The sequence below is a fragment of the Capra hircus genome, chromosome 15 (genome assembly GCF_001704415.2).
Source record: "Capra hircus breed San Clemente chromosome 15, ASM170441v1, whole genome shotgun sequence".
Classification (NCBI taxonomy): Eukaryota; Metazoa; Chordata; class Mammalia; order Artiodactyla; family Bovidae; genus Capra; species Capra hircus.
Window position 1 is genome coordinate 37,466,553 of NC_030822.1, and position 18,194 is coordinate 37,484,746.

The following is an 18,194-nucleotide window of genomic DNA, read 5'->3' on the forward strand; positions in this document are numbered from 1 at the left end:
TGGTGGGAATGCTAACTAGTACAGCCACTATGGAAAACAGTGTGGAGATTCCTTAAAAAATTGCAAATAGAGCTGCCTTATGACCCAGCAATCCCACTGCTGGGCATACACACCGAGGAAACCAGAATTGAAAGAGACACATGTACCCCAATGTTCATTGCAGCACTGCTTATAATAGCCAGGACATGGGAGCAACCTAGATGTCCATCGGCAGACAAATGGATAAGAAAGCTGTGGTACATATACACAATGGAGTATTACTCAGCCATTAAAAAGAATACATTTGAATCCATTCTAATGAGGTGGATGAAACTGGAGCCGATTATACAGAGTGAAGTAAAGAAAGAAAAACACCAATACAGTATACTAACACATATATATGGAATTTAGAAAGATGGTAACGATAACCCTGTATGTGAGACAGCAAAAGAGACACAGATGTATAGAACAGACTTTTGGATTCTGTGGGTGAGGGAGAGGGTGGAATGATCTGGGAGAATGGCATTGAAACATGTATACTATCATGTAAGAAATGAATCGCCAGTCTAGGTTTGATACAGGATACAGGATGCCTGGGGCTGGTGCACTGGGATGACCCAGAGAGATGATATGGGGAGGGTGGTGGGAGGGGGTTCAGGATTGGGAGCTCATGTACACCCGTGGCGGATTCATGTCAATGTATGGCAAAATCAATACAGCATTGTAAAGTAAAAAAAATAAAATAAAATTTTTTAAAAAATTTAAAAAATAAAGTCTAAAAAAAAACCAAAAAAAGAAAATCTGAACCACTGAGTACAGCTGCATTTCAGAACCACAAATTGTGACAACCGTAGTAGTCATGTTGATCTAATAATCAACTTCAAACATAGTAAAATATTAGGTTTTTCAATTTAATGAAATCAAAATTTTCATTTTTTCCATGTAAGCAAAAAATAAATAGAACCTGAAGGTATTGAGAAAATATTTTATTCATACATTTTTCCATAATTATGTTTACACATTATTTCTCTGTCCCAATAGATGTATACCTACAATTTCTCTATCCCAATGGATTCTCAAAGTAGATTTCCAAAACAAGTGAAGCAATTAATTAGTAATTACAGGTGACATAGGTGATTGGGCCTTATCCCAAATGACACCAACCTCACTTAAATATGCCTTGCTGTATAGCAACAAATCCTTAAAGACTATCGCTATTGTTGTGGTGCATATATCACTAGTGCATACTTGTTCTTTTTTAAGAACACAGAAATATTTGATTCTCTTCTCTGTATCAGAAATTGCAAGTTATTTATTTCAGGTCAATTATTAGTAATTGAGCATTTATTGAGTCAGTGATGGACAGGGAGGTCTGGTGTGTTGCGGTTCATGGGGTTGCAAAGAGTCAAACACGACTGAGCGACTGAACTGAACTGAACTTGCTGTGTAAACAGTGCTATGAGTAATCACCAATATCATGTGGTTTAACCTAAGAATCTCATGAGGTATGTATTATTCTCTCATTTTCACCAGTAAGGAAACAGAAGAGCAAGCATTTCTTATAACTTGCCTATGATTTAATAGATAGAGGCAGAGCTAGAAACTAATCCTAGGTCTGCATGGCTCCAAAGTCCGCAGTATTCTGCATGTCACTTTGCCTTCCACGCTGGCACTCATATCTAACTTCCAAAACTTTTGTGTCTTTCATACATCTATTTTCTTTAAACATATACAATTCATTTCAGGTTTGGGTCTTTGTCTAGTTAAATGGCCAAAATTTGATCTTTCATTTACGTAATCCTTCCCTGGTGGTTCAGACAGTCAAGAATCTGCCTGCAATGTGGGATACCCAGATTTGACTCCTGGACTGGGAAGATCCCCTGCAGAAGGGAATGGGTACCCACGCCAGTATTCTTGTCTAGAGAATTTCATGGATAGAGGAGCCTGGCGGGCTACAGTTCCTAGAGTTGCAAAGAGTCAGACAGAACTGAGCAATCAACACTTCACTTGTCCATAATCTTGGTACTACTCATACTATAGCTTGCCACTGTCATGATTCACATGTAACACTGAGTAAAATGTTTGTGGTTGCTGATTGTATGTATATACGTTTTCTTGTTTTTGTTCAGTTGTTAAGTTGTCTGACTCCTTGCAACCCTATGGGCCACAGCACTCCAGGTTTCCCTGTCCTTCAGTATCTCCCCGAATTTGCTCAAACTCATGTCCATTAAGTTGGTGATGCCATCCAACCATCTCATCTTCTGTCACCCCCTTCTCCTCCTGCCTTCAATCTTTCCCAGCATCATGATCCTTCCCAATGAGTCAGCTCTTTACATCAGGTGGGCAAAATATTGAAGCTGGAGCTTCAGCATCAGTCCTTTCAATGAATATTCAGGGTTGATTTCCTTTAGGATTGACTGGTTTGATCTCCTTTCAGCCCAAGGGACTCTCAATCTTCTCTGGCACCACAGTTCAAAAGCATCAATTCTTTGGCTCTCAGCCTTCTTTATGGTCCAACTCTCATATCCATAGATGACTACTGGAAAAATCATAGCTTTGACTATATATAGACCTTTGTCAGCAAATTTATGTCTTTGCTTTTTAATACACTGTCTAGGTTTATCATAGCTTATATGTTTTCTTAATCCTTGAAATAGAGGTTCTTTAAAAAACAAATTATTAATAAGAGTATGTTGATCATTAAATTAGAGGAGTCATGGAAATGACTGAAGGTAATTAATACATTCTCACCAGCCTTGATCTGTGTGATCTATTTTGAAGTAAGGGAGCAATATTCTGAAGTGCTAATCTTTCAGTCCAGTTTCCTAGCTTTCTTCACTTTGTCTCTACGTCCCTAACTACCCTTTCCTCTCATCCTCATCATATGCCCCTGCTTCTTATTTCTCTGTAGTTGCTTAATAGAACTGAAGAAACCAAAACATAGCTAATCCAAGTTCCCAAATCTTTCAGTTTTCTTGCATTTAATCCTTGCCCATAAAAAAAGTCTAGATAAAAATATCTAGACTCTTTGTATTGCTTCATACAATCCCATAAGTATAAAAAGGTATGGTATAGAAGTTAAGTCATGGAAGATTTTGCAAAACATCCAGGCGGTTTTGCTCACAACAGTAAAAGTTCTACTTCCATTTTTCATCTTGAACATGGACACCTTTTAGGCCTTGCTATCAATTTTTTTTTTATTCCAGGAAAATGATCAAGTAAGAAAGAGATGTCAACATTAACATATTTTTTGGCCTGATCAGTGGTTAAACGGAGACAGCATTTACTAAGACAGAGATTACTGACTAGAGGTATATTTGGGATGGGGCTGAAATATCAAGAGCTGCTCTTTCTATAAACATTCATGTTATTTACAGTTCATGTTATTGCAATCAATATTGCTGTAAACATTCCTTTGCATATCTCCCTTGCACACAGGTAAGACTTATTCCACGGTATACACATAGGAATAAAATAGCTGACTCATAAGGTAACTGAGGCTTCAATTTTAATATTTTCATGGAAACTGAAAAGAAAGCTTATGTGCAAAAAGTATTCTGTAAATAAGGCAAATTTACCATTTGACATATGTATAAGATTATATTTAGGTTATGCTTAGGTATGCATATAAAATGTAGGGTCATTCCAGTCAATTTAATCTCCTCTGGTTCTGATTTCAATAGGTATGTTAAATGGATGGATGGAGGCTGCAAACCGTACAACAGTGACAGAGTTCATTATTTTGGGATTAACGGATGATGTGACACTATGTGCCATCTTCTTTGTGGTTTTTCTTGGAGTTTACGTAGTTACCATAGTGGGAAACATCAGCATAATCATCTTAATCCGAAGTAGCCCACAGCTTCACACACCTATGTACCTTTTCCTTAGCCATTTGGCCTTTGTGGACCTTGGGTATTCCACATCAGTTACACCAATCATGCTGATGAGTTTCTTAAAAGAGAGAACTGCCATCCCAATCACTGGTTGTGTAGTCCAGCTTGCCTCTGATGTTGCCTTTGGGACTACAGAGTGCTTCCTGCTGGCCACCATGGCCTATGATCGCTACGTGGCCATTTGTTCTCCCCTGCTCTACTCCACCCAGATGGCCCCAGTGGTCTGCTTCCTCCTGTTGGGGGCCTCCTACTTGGGTGGTTGCATGAATGCTTTATCGTTTACCGGTTGTTTGATGAATCTCTCCTTCTGTGGACCAAATAAAATCAATCATTTTTTCTGTGACCTCTTCCCACTCTTGAAGCTTTCTTGTGGCCATGTTTATATTGCTGAGATCTCTCCAGCCGTCTCCTCAGCATCAGTCCTTATAAGCACACTGTTTACCATAATTGTGTCCTACAGCTACATCCTCCACTCAATCCTGAAGATGCGCTCCACTGAGGGGAGGAAGAAGGCCTTCTCGACCTGCACCTCCCACCTCACTGCAGTCACTTTGTTTTATGGGACAGTTTTATTCGTTTATGTGATGCCCAAATCGAACTATTTAGCTGACCAGGTCAAAGTGGCATCTGTTATCTACACGGTGGTGGTCCCCATGTTGAACCCACTCATCTACAGTCTGAGGAACAAGGAGGTGAAAGAGGCTATGAGAAAACTAGTGGTGAGAATACACTGTTTTTTTCTGAATTAAATCAGATATAAATCTATATATAACAAACTATTCATTTGGGAGATATTTTTGCTGGATATTTTTATTGATACTTATCATGACTGAGTGACTAACATATATACACATACATACATCACTAACTTTATTGCTTTTATAGTGAGAAGCTTCTGTAAATATAAAAGACCATGTAAAGTTAAGTGTATCACTAAAATGTGTGTTTGCTTCAGTTCAGTTCAGTCACTCAGTCGTGTCCGACTCTTTGTGACCCCATGAATCGCAGCACGCCAGGCCTCCCTGTCCATCACCAACTCCCGGAGTTCGCTCAGACTCACGTCCACCGAGTCCGTGATGCCATCCAGCCATCTCATCCTTGGTCGTCCCCTTTTCCTCCTGCCCCCAATCCCTCCCGGCATCAGTGTCTTTTCCAATGAGTCAACTCTTCGCATGAGGTGGCCAAAGTATTGGAGTTTCAGCCTCAGCATCAGTCCTTCCAATGAACACCCAGGACTGGTCTCCTTTAAGATGGACTGGTTGGATCTCCTTGCAGTCCAAGGGACACTCAAGAGTCTTCTCCAACACCACAGTTCAAAAGCATCAATTTTTCGGCGCTCAGCTTTCTTCACAGTCCAACTCTCACATCCATACATGACCACAGGAAAAGCCATAGCCTTGACTAGATGGACCTTTGTTGGCAAAGTAATGTCTCTGCTTTTTAATATGCTGTCTAGGTTGGTCATAACTTTCCTTCCAAGGAGTAAGCGTCTTTTAATTTCATGGCTGCAATCACCATCTGCAGTGATTTTGGAGCCCAGAAAAATAAAGTCAGCCACTGTTTGCACTGTTTCCTCATCTATTTCCCATGAAGTGATGGGACCGGATGCCATGATCCTAATTTTCTGAATGTTGAGCTTTAAGCCAACTTTTTCACTCTCCTCTTTCACTTTCATCAAGAGGCTTTTTAGTTCCTCTTCACTTTCTGCCATAAAGGTGGTGTCATCTGCATATCTGAGGTTATTGATATTTCTCCTGGCAATCTTGATTCCAGCTTGTGCTTCTTCCAGTCCAGCGTTTCACATGATGTACTCCGCATAGAAGTTAAATAAGCAGTGTGACAATATACAGTCTTGACGTACTCCTTTTCCTATTTGGAACCAGTCTGTTGTTCCATGTCCAGTTCTATCTGTTGCTTCCTGACCTGCATATAGGTTTCTCAAGAGGCAGGTCAGGTGGTCTGGTATTCCCATCTCTCTCAGAATTTTCCACAGTTTATTGTGGTCCACATAGTCAAAGGCTTTGGCATAGTCAATAAAGCAGAAATAGATGTTTTTCTGGAACTCTTTTGCTTTTTCCATGATCCAGCAGATGTTGGCAATTTGATCTCTGGTTCATCTGCCTTTTCTAAAACCAGCTTGAACATCAGGAAGTTCATGGTTCACGTATTGCTGAAGCCTGCTTTGGAGAATTTTGAGCATTGCTTTACTAGCATGTGAGATGAGTGCAATTGTGCGGTAGTTTGAGCACTCTTTGGCATTGCCTTTCTTTGGGATTGGAATGAAAACTGACCTTTTCCAGTCCTGTGGCCACTGCTGAGTTTTCCAAATTTGCTGGTATATTGAGTGCAGCACTTTCACAGCATCATCTTTCAGGATTTGAAATAACTCCACTGGAATTCCATCACCTCCCCTAGCTTTGTTTGTAGTGATGCTTTCTAAGGCCCACTTGACTTCACATTCCAGGATGTCTGGCTCTAGGTGAGTGATCACACCATCGTGATTATCTGGGTCATGAAGATCTTTTTTGTACAGTTCTTCTGTGTATTCTTGCCACCTCTTCTTAATATCTTCTGCTTCTGTTAGCTCCAAACTATTTTTGTCCTTTATTGTGCCCATCTTTGCATGAAATGTTCCCTTGGTATCTCTAATTTTCTTGAAGAGATCTCTAGTCTTTCCCATTCTATTGTTTTCCTCTATTTCTTTGCATTGATCGCTGAAGAAGATTTTCTTATCTCTTCTTGCTATTCTTCGGAACTCTGCATTCAGATGCTGATATCTTTCCTTTTCACTTCTCTTCTTTTCACAGCTATTTGTGTTTGCTTGGTTAAAACTAAATATGGATTCTTCAAGCTGAGAACACCTTTGAAAAACAATTTCTATTTAAAATCCCCCTTGCCAATTATAGAATCCTATTTAAATTGAGAGAGGCCTCAACGATCAAATTTCATTGTATACCATCTTGTAAAATAACATTTGGAAAAGAAGCTTCTCATCAGCAGCACGTAATAGACAATAACATTGACAAGTCAGCAGTTCAGGGTACACCCTTAAAAGTACAGCCCTGCCTTGGTAAAGGAATAATTCAACTTATGGAAACATTGTTCGTGTTTCAGAAAAGCTTCTGTTTATTTTTACTTTACTTGAGCCAGAGCAAAGATCGTGAATTCTCTGTTTGATAATTAAGAAATCCAACTGAGACAGCAAAGAAGAAACTCTATAAATTTCAGCTGACTCCTCTCACAGCCTGTCTTAACAGATGGCTACTAGAGTGAGATTTTGGACACTGACATTTCCTTGGAGTGGGAGACTGGGTTGTTGGGACTTTTTTTAACAACAGTTGATAGATAGGAGATATGAAATCATGGTTTAGGCAAAGAATATCTGCCGTCTATTTTGTACCATTACTTAAGGAGTCGTCCGGTGTCATTACTTCCATTGCCTTTTTCCAAAGTGCTTATGATCTAGTTTGGTTATGGCAGCTGCCTCTGAACCAATTCTCTTCCTCCTACACAACTTTCATGATGACTTATGATTAATATTTTAGCTAATGTATTTTATTTATAGCATATTAGTAATGTCAGACAAATTCTGTGTGGCAGTATTCCTATCTCCAAATACAACCTTCCTTGGAGGATCAGTGAACTTCTTCACTGGCCTATTCTCCAAGACTCTCAAGCTCAGTGTTCCCTCACTAACTTCTTTGCAAAACTGTTTCTTCTCCTCTGTTCCTTCCTCAAGAAATGACAAACCTTTCTGAAGTTTAGTACTCCAACAAATTTGGGGTGATCCTCAGTGCACACCCATCAAAATGGTCAGCTCCCCCTCCATCCCCTTCCTTCTATGCATCACACATTGACCTCTTCCTATCTAAGTCTCTTTGGGTAAACACTCCCTGATTGATTACAATAAATCCATGCAGAGATTGCTTCCTTCATTTTTCCACTCTAAGGGAATTCAAACACTGCAGTCATCCAGATGTAGGGAGTGAGGTATGGCACTGCTACAGTCTTTATTGGAGAGGATATACATTGATACTCATATTCTCCTCCTAAATTCTAAATCAGCTAAGTAAATGACAAAAAGAGAAGATATATGGGAGAGCAAAATATTACCTGTATGAATCAAGTAGTTATATTAGAGAATGGGGTACATATGTATGAACACATATATTTTTGTGTCCTGAATCCCAGAATTTGATTCTCTTTCCTTCTCTGTCACTGGCAGTAATGGAAACAGATCTCCCCAATGAGTTTAGCCCTTTACCCATCAGCTTATGGTTTGACCAAGAGCAGCCAAGAACACTGAAGCCAGGCTCAGTCGCAAGAGAAAGGGTGAAGAAGGAGGGCTGAGATGGTTATGGGTTGAACTGTGTCCCTCCAAAATTCATATGTTGAATTCTAGCCACCAGTACCTTAGAATATAACCTTGACTGGGAACAAGGTTCTTTCAGATGTAATTAAGATGAAGTCATATTGGAGCAGGCTGGGCTTCTAATCCAATATGATCGGTATCCTTCTTTTAAAAAGAACCATTTGGACACAGATAACAGACAAGAAGAACCTCATATGGAGATAAAGGCAGAAGTATGGGTATGCTTCTACAAGTTAAGAAACTTCAGCGATTGCCAGTAAACCACCAGAAGCTAAGCATGAAGCATAGAGCAGATCCCCCAGCACTTGGAAGAAACCAACTCTGCTGACATAATCATTTTGGACTTCTAGCTTCCAGAATTGTGAGACCATATGTTTCTATTGCTTAGTCAGCTCAGTTGCTCAGTCCTGTCCAACTCTTTGCGACCCCATGGACTGCAACATCAGACCTCCCTGTCCATCACCAACTCCTGGAGCTTGCTCTAACTCATGTCCATCGAGTTGGTGATGTCATCCAACCAGCTCATCCTCTGTTGTCCCCTTCTCCTGCCTTCAATCTTTCCCAGCATCCTGATCTTTTCCAATGAGTCTTAATTCTGTTGCTTAAGATAGCTCATTTATTGTATTTTGGTACCTCTGCCCTCACAAATGAATACAATCGCATATCTAGTTTTCTCTTCAAAACCTACCATCAGCTAATTTATTCCTAGAGGAATAAGAAGCAAAGGCTTAGATGTCAGGAGTGTTATGCTAGTGATCCCTCTCCAAAAGTGGGGGAAAGTATATCAGGAATGGTAAAAAGTGTCTTTCCTAAACGGTGTGCCCAAAACTAAGGGTCAAGGACACCACTGCAGGAACAATAAAAAAATCCTCTGAATGATTTTTTGGGGGAAGTTTCCTACTTATTATGGGTTGTGCTGCTGCTGCTGCTAAGTCACTTCAGTCGTGTCTGACTCTGTGCAACCCCACAGACGGCAGCCCACCAGGATTCTCTAAGCAAGAACACTGGAGTGGGTTGCCATTTCCTTCTCCAATGCATGAAAGTGAAAAGTGAAAGTGAAATCACTCAGTCATGTGCGACTCTTAGTGACTCCATGGACTGCAGCCCAACAGGATCCTTCGTCCATGGGATTTTCCAGGCAAGAGTACTGGAGTGGTGTGCCATTGCCTTCTCCATTATGGGTTGTAGATTGTTACATATTAATAAAAGGCAGGATTTGAACTTGGGGAAACTGTGAAAGATCCTGAGTTGTTCTGATATTTAAAGACAGTTAGTCTATATAAATTTCAGGAAGATGTTCATCTGAAGTGAATTAGAACTTATGAAATTACTGACATTTCCAAGATTCCATAAAACACTTATCTGTAGTGGAGTGCTGGAGAAGACTGGAAGCGAAGGGGCAAGAGATAATTCCTTAGGGGTGAGGAAATCATTGTATATTGTGACTCCATTGGTGGTTTCAAAAGTTTATACATCTGCCAAAAGTCATCAACCTGTATACCTAAATTGTGCATATGTAAATTATACTACAATAAACTTGCTATTTTACGTTCAGCAAGAGGGTATTCTTTCTTTTTTTCTGTTTTAATCTGAGGCCATAGAAGTGCTAAGACAGTACCATCATCTACCTACCCATGTAGGTCAATTGAGTTTCTTAATTATTTCTCAAAGCTATTCCCTCATCTAGGGTACCTCCTTTTGGTGCCTATATATTTATTCTTTTTGGTGTCCTTCACTCCTTTCTTTAAACCTTACATTAGTTTTACTACTAATTTTAAAAAAACATTTTTTCTCTTTTAAGGCAAGTTTGCTGGTGATGAATTTTAGTAGATATTTTTAAATTATAAAATGATCTCTATCGAACCCTCATTTTTGAGAGAGATTTCTATTTTAGGTAGAATTCTAGGTCAGTTCAATTCAGTTGCTCAGTCATGTCTGACTCTTTGTGACCCCATGGACTGCAACACGCCATGCTTCCCTGTTTATCACCAACTTCCAGAGTTTACACAAACTCATGTCCATCAACTCGGTGATGCCATCTAATCATCTCATCCTCTGTTGTTCCCTTCTCCTGCTTCTTTCTATCTTTCCTAGCATCAGGGTCTTTTCCAATGAGTCAGTTCTTTGAATCAGGTGGCCAAAGTATTGGAGTTTCAGCTTCAGCATCAGTCCTTCCGGTGATTATTCAGCACTGATTTCCTTTAGGATGGACAGGTTGGATCTCTTTGCAGTCCAAGGGACTCTCAAGAGTCTTCTCCAACACCACAGTTCAAAAGCATCAGTTCTTCAGTGCACAGCTTTCTTTATAGTCCACCCTCACATCCATACATGACCACTGGAAAAACCATAGCTTTGACTAGATGGACCTTTGTTGGCAAAGTAATGTCTCTGCTTTTGAATATGCTATCTAGGTTGGTCATAACTTTTCTTCCAAGGAGCAGGTGTCTTTCAATTTCATGGCTGCAGTCACCATCTGCAGTGATTTTGGAGCTACCCAAAAATAAAATCTCTCACTGTTTCCACTGTTCCCCCATCTATTTGCCATAAAGTGATAGGACCAGATGCCATGATCTTAGTTTTTTGAATGTTGAGTTTTAAGCCAACTTTTTCATTCTGCTCTTTCACTTTCATTAACAGGCTCTTTAGTTCTTCACTTTCTGCCATAAGGGTGGTGTCATCTGCGTAACTGAGGTTATTGATATTTCTCCCAGCAATCTTGATTCCAGCTTGTGCTTCATCCAGCCCAGTGTTTCTCGTGCTATACTCTGCATAGAAGTTAAATAAGCAGGGTGACAATATACAGCCTTGATGTACTCCTTTTCTTATTTGGAACCATTGTGTTGTTCCATGTCCAGTTCTAATTACTGCTTCCTGACCTGCACACAGATTTCTCAGGAGCCATTTCTCAAGGTGGTCTGGTATTCCCATCTCTTGAAGAATTTTCTAGAGTCTGTTGTGATCCACACAGTCAAAGGCTTTGGCATAGTCAATAAAGCAGAAATAGATGTTTTTCTGGAACGCTTGCTTTTTTGATGATCCAATGGATGTTGGCAATTTGATCTCTGGTTCCTCTGCCTTTTCTAAATCCACCTTGAACATCTGGAAGTTCATGGTTCACATACTGTTGAACCCTGGCTTGGAGAATATTTAGCATTACTTTACTAGTGTGTGAGATGAGTGAAATTGTGTGGTAGTTTGAACATTCTTTGGCATTGCCTTTCTTTGGGATTGGAATGAAAACTGACCTTTTCCAGTTCTAGTGGCCACTGTTGAGTTTTCAAATTTGCTGGCATATTGAGTGCAGTACTTTCACAGCATCATCTTTTAGGATTTGGAATAGCTCAACTGGAATTTGATCACCTCTGCCAGCTTTGTTTGTAGTGATGCTTCCTAAGGCCCACTTGACCTCGTATTCCAGGATGTCTGGCTCTAGGTGAGTAATCACACCATCGTGATTATCTGGGTCATGAAGATCTTTTTTGTATAGTTCTTTTGTGTTTTCTTGCCACCTCTTCTTAATATCTTCTGCTTCTGTTCAGTCCACACTATTTCTGTCCTTTATTGAGCCCGTCTTTGCATGAAATGTTCCCTTGGTATCTCTAATTTTCTTGAAGAGATCTCTAGTCTTTCCCATTCTATTGTTTTCCTCTATTTTTTGCATTGATCACTGAGGAAGGCTTTCTTATCTCTCCTTGTTATTCTTTGGAACTCTGCATTCAAATGGATGTATCTTTCCTTTTCTCCTTTGCATTTTGCATCTCTTCTTTTCACAGCTATTTGTAAGGCCTCCTCAGACAGCCATTTTGCTTTTTTGCATTTCTTTTTCTTGGGGATGGTCTTGATCGCTGTCTCTTGTACAATGTCACAAACCTCCATCCATAGTTCATCAGGCACTCTATCAGATCTAGCCCCTTAAATCTATGTCTCACTTCCACTGTATAACCATAAGGGATTTGATTTACATCATACCTGAATGGTCTGGTGGTTTTCCCCACTTTCTTCAGTTTAAGTCTGAATTTGGCAATAAAGAGTTCATGATCTGAGCCACAGTCAGCTCCTGGTCTTGTTTTTGCTGACTGTCTAGAGCTTCTCCATCTTTGGCTGCAAAGAATATAATCAATCTGATTTTTGTGTTGACCATATGGTGATGTCCATGTGTAGAGTCTTCTCTTGTGTTGTTGGAAGAGGGTGTTTGCTATGACCAGTGCGTTCTTTTGGCAAAATGCTATTAGCCTTTGCCGTGCTTCATTCTGTACGCCAAGGCCAAATTTGCCTGTTACTCCAGGTGTTTCTTGACTTCCTACTTTTGCATTCCAATCCCCTATAATGAAAAGGACGTCTTTTTTGGGTGCTAGTTCTAAAAGTTCCTGTAGGTCTTCATAGAACCGTTCAACCTCAGCTTCTTCAGCATTACTGGTTGGGGCATAGACTTGGATTACCGAGATGTTGAATTGTTTGCCTTGGAAATGAACAGAGATCATTCTGTCATTTTGGGGATTGCATCCAAGTACTGCATTTCAGACTCTTATTGACTATGATGGCTACTCTAGTTCTTCTAAGGAACTCCAGTTCTTCTAAGAAGAACTCCATTTCTGTTTAACACCATACACAAAGATAAACCCTAAATGGATTAAAGGTACAAATTTAAGATCAGAAATTATAAAACTCTTAGAGGAAAACATAGGCAGAACAGTCTATGACACAAATCACAGCAAGATCCTCTATGACTTATCTAGAAAGATGGCACTGATAAGTTGGTACTGATGAACCTACTTGCAGGGCAATAATGGACACACAGACATAGAGAACAGATTTATGGACATGGTGAAGGACAGAGGAAGGAGAGGGTGGGATGTATGGTGAGAGTAACATGTAAACGTATACATAACCATATGTAAAAATAGATAGCCAATGGGAATATGCCGTATGTCTCAGAGAACTCAAACTGGGGCTCTGTAACAACCTCGAGGGTTAGGATGGGGAGGGAGTTGGGGGGTAGGTTCAAAAGGGAGAGAACATAGGTATACCTATGGCTGATTCATGCTGATGTTTTGCAAAAACCAACACAATATTGTAAAGCAATTATCCTTCAATTAAGAATAGATATTTTTTTAAAAAAGAAAAAAACATTTTAGAGGTTCTAGATGAGCTAATCTTCTTCCATAACATATTCAATTTTATTCTGGCAGGAAAATAAAGCACTAGCTTGATCCCTTTGAGGAAATGAAAATATAGTGCCCAAAGGTGTCATTCAAATTAAAAAAGGACTGATGTCTCCATGTACAGTATGATTCCTAAAGGTGCATCCCTAATAGAAAGTGGTGGTGTTTCCAGTGTAGGTTGAGTGTTGTGCTTTGCTGGGGATGATCTATTTATGGTTTGACCTTGTTCCTAGGATGTAGCAATTACTCCTAAGGTGTAGTATTTCAGGACTCCCAAAAGTATATGGTGCTGTGGGTCCCCTCTACCTTAAACAGCCTATATACCAAACTCTATGAAACCAATGCTGTGAAATGCCCAAATCTCTGCTAAGATCTTCAAGCTCTCATAAGCTGATTTCCAGTTGGTGCTTGATATCTCACAAACCCATGTGCAACTTGGAAATAGTCAAATTCCATAATGAGAAATTATACATAGAATTTCAGGCTCACTGCTCTATAGTTTTTGTTTTTCTTTTCCCTCTCCAGTGTATGGGCTTCACAAGTCTTAGGCATCTTTGACCTCAAAGTTCTATGTATAACCTACCTCACTACCAAAAGCCCCAGGTTGTATCTTTTTGCTCTGTCTCTACCTTACATAATATTATTTGGCAAATGCATGTATTTGTGAGGCTCAAGAAAAGCTTTACTGGGGAAATGACATTTAAACTGAGACACGAAGGAAAAATGGAGTTAACCGGTCATTGAGGGTTGGAAATGCAGTTGCAGAAACTTTTGTGGGTGGGTAAAAGTAGTACTGTGGGAGGTTGAACTAATTATCCTTAACTCAAAGTACAGTGTCTGGTACAGAGCAAGCATTCAACAAGTATCTGTTGGTTAAATATTAATTCTAATCCATGAATTATTTATTTAGTGTCTCCTTTATTCCTAGCACTAGCTTATGAACTGAGGAAACAAAATTTGAGCATGTTATGTATTTTTCACAACAATCAAAGAAAATGTTTCTTAAAAACACAATGGTTTCCATTCAAATGGTATGATATAAAGTGCTAGTTGCCATGTTCTTTTTAACCTCTAAAACAATTTTAAGACTTTTAAAATAAAAATTTTTTGTGTTTAAAGTGTTCAGCCTGATGTTTTGACATACATATACATAGTGAATTGATAAATACAACCAAGCTAACGACTCGGTGGACATGAGTTTGAGTAAGCTCTGGGAGTTGGTGATGGACAGGGAAGCCTGGCGTGCTGTGATCCATGGAGTTGCAAAGAGTCGGACACAAGTGAGCGACTGAACTGAACACATTCATCTCCTCACATCTCCTTATCTTTTTTAGGTGTGATAGAAGTAACTTAAATTGACTCTTAGAATATTTCCAGTATAAAATACAGTGTTATGAACTATAGTTATAATATTGTACATTCAACCTCTAGAATTTATTCATCCTAAATGACTGTAACTTCGTATGCTTTGACGAACATCTTCCCATTCCCCTTACCTCCCCAACCCTGGTAAATATCATTCTATTTTCTACTACTATGAATTTAACTTCCTTTGTCTCCAGATACATCCATGTTGTCACAAATAGCAACATTTCCTTATTTTTTTTAATGACTGAATAACATTTCATTATGTGTATATGCCGTATCTATTGACCTGATCATGCGGTTTTAGCTTTCATTCTGTTTCTGTGATATATTACATTGATTTTTCATATGTTAAACCAAACTTGCACCCCAGAGATAAATTCAATATGGTCAAAATTGGGGGACTTAAAACAATTAATGAAATACAAAGTTTAGATACCTATATGAGGAATTAGAGATTTTTCACACTAGCAGGGAGATTTGTGAAAGTGGAATGATGAAGTTTGTGAAATGGCTGGTCAGAGAAACTCTGCTGCTGCTGCTGCTAAGTTGCTTCAGTCATGTCCGACTCTGTGCGACCCCATAGATGGCAGCCCACCAGGCTCCCCATCCCTGGGATTCTCCAGGCAAGAACACTGGAGTGGGTTGCCATTTCCTTCTCCAATGCAGGAAAGTGAAAAGTAAAAGTGAAGTGGCTCAGTCATGTCTGACTCTTAGCGACTCCATGGACTGCATCCTACCACGCTCCTCCGTCCATGGGAGTTTCCAGGCAAGAGTACTGGAGTGGGGTGCCGTTGCCTTCTCTGCAGAGAACCTCTAGCCAAACTTTAATTCAATGTTGAGCAAAGAATGAGAACCACAGACCCAATAGTCTCTGACACTACCTACAATCAATGAAACTGTGATGTGAATCCCAATTGCAAGCCACTTGGGAGCTCTTTTCACCAGTACTCACTCATACACAACTCCCTGCTTTGTCTCTTCAAAATTCTCTTTCCTTGCTAAGCTTTCTCCTATAAGTTTAACGTAGATTCTGAAATCTTTCTATTCCACCTACCAACTTCTCACAAAGTACATGATCTACCTCTCCATCTAAAACAAACCTAGCTATCCAAGGAGGGGATTTCTCAGCTCTACTGAAGAGAAGTTGCTCACTTTCCAGTTCTACAAACACCTGCACATAATGTTGACATCTCCTAGCCCCTCACCACATTGCTAAATCATTTACCAGCAATCTTCATGACATAATGTTTCACTTATTGACACCAATACTATCCAGCAATGAAACAATATACCATTTTTTCCTCAGAGTCCTTTACTAACCATCCAGTTTCTTCTTATTTATTAAAGACTTTACCACCAGCCCCTTGATTCTTTCTCCCATCTCAGTCCCTGAGTCCAGCTGCAACACTGGGAATGTCACTCACCATATGGATGAGCTATTAGGCAATGTGGCCTCAGATGCCCAGCCCTCCCTACAGCCTCTCCCTTATTTCAAGTGGCCTCAGATTCAGTTATGTACAGCACCCTCCACCTCTGCGGTTTGCATAAATTCAAAGCTATTTATCTTTGTCTATGCTCTAACTCAGCATTTCAATTATTTGCTTTTTGAGGACTTGTGGAAGTCCATTATGAAATCATCTAGCATACTCCTTCCTTGGGGTTGAAAAGAGTAGCTCTTTGACAGGTATCTGTATTATTCCTGGAATTTGACATGCTAAAAGTGCATATTAATTTTGAAGTAACTTTCATCACATTATTTTTTTCAGAAATTCATCCATTCCCACCTAGTTTCCTTATTTCTTTGAATAGAGTTAAACAAATATTTTCTTTCTTTCTTTTTCCTTTTATTTTTCAGTTTTTTAAAATTAATTTTCTCTGGGCATATACCCAGAGAAAACCATAATTCAAAAGGACACATGCACCCCAATATTCCTTACAGCACGATTTACAGTAGCCAGGACATGGAAGCAATCTGAATATCCAGCAGAGGAATAAATAAAGAAGATGTGGTATGCATACACAATAGAATATTAGTTATAAAAAGGAACAAAATTGGGTCATTGGTAAGGACATGGATAGACCTAGAGAATGTCATGCAGAGTTGAAGTCAGTCAGAAAAAGAAAAACAAATATTGTACATTAACACATACATGTAGAATCTGAAAAAAAAATTGGCACAGACAATCTTATCTACAAAATAGAAATAGAGAGACGGACAGAGAGAACAAGTGTATGGATACCAAGGGGGAAAAGGCGATGGGGTGAACTGGGAGATTGGGACTGACATGTATATACTACTGATACCCAGAAAATAGGTAACTAATGAGAACCTACTCTACTCAGTGCTCTGTGGTGACCTCAATGGGAGAGAAATCCAAAAGAAAGGGAGATATTTGTATATGTATAGCTGTTTTACTCTGCTGTACAGTAGAAACTAGCACAACATTGTGAAGCAACTATACTCCAATTTTTTTCATTTTTATTGGAGTATAGTTGTTTTACAAGGTTGGTTAGTTTCTACTGTACAGATAATGAATCAGCGTACATATGCATATATCCTCTTCCTTTTGGGGTATTAAAATGTTTAAAAATTTCTCTCTATGTGGTCTTTCACTCATTTCAACACTAAATTTGTGTGTTTGTGCTTTCTCCTTTTTTGATTATGTAAATTACTGATCTTTCTCTTTCCTTTCTTTCTCTCTCTTGCTCTCTCTCCCTCTTTCATTCTCTTATCCTTTTTAATATAATTTTCTTCCTTCTCCAAAAGAAACCAAAATTATGAAAGTATAGTATTCCCAAATCATCTACACTTGAATAAAAAAAGAAAATACAATATTCTAAAACATTGTGATACACCTCCTACATACATATATGCTTGTGTGTATGCATATACCTGGGCTTCCGTGATGGCTCAGATGATAAAGACTCCACTGCATTGCAGAAGGTCTGGATTTGACTCCTGGGCCCGGAAGATCCCTCGGAGAATGGAATGACTACCCACTCCATTATTCTTGCCTGGAGAATCCCATGGACAGAGGAGCCTGGTGGGCTACAGTCCATGGTGTTGTAAAGAGTCACACCAACTGAGCGACTAAGCACGCACACACACATGCATACATATGTGTGTATACATACGTATGTAATAAAATTCTTAAATATTTTGTTTAAAAATATTTTAAAACTACATCTAGTTTTTATGGTAGAAAAGGAATAAGACCAGAGCATATTAGTAATTAGAACACATTTTAATTGCTTTGTATAACAAAGTGATGATTTGTATTGGAAATACTCCAGGTGAAGGCAAAAGAAGAGGGCAGCAGAAGATGAAATGGTTAGATAGCATCACCGACTCAATAGATATGAATTTGAACCAACTCTGGGAGACAGTGAGGACAGAGGAGCCTGGTGTGCCACAGT

General features: G+C 39.3%; 1 protein-coding gene across 1 annotated transcript; it reads left to right on the forward strand.

Moving 5' to 3' along the window:
• LOC102186943 (olfactory receptor 481-like) lies at positions 3,680-4,624 on the forward strand. The gene has a single exon (XM_013976722.2). The coding sequence runs from the start codon at positions 3,680-3,682 to the stop codon at positions 4,622-4,624; it is 945 nt and encodes a 314-aa protein (XP_013832176.1).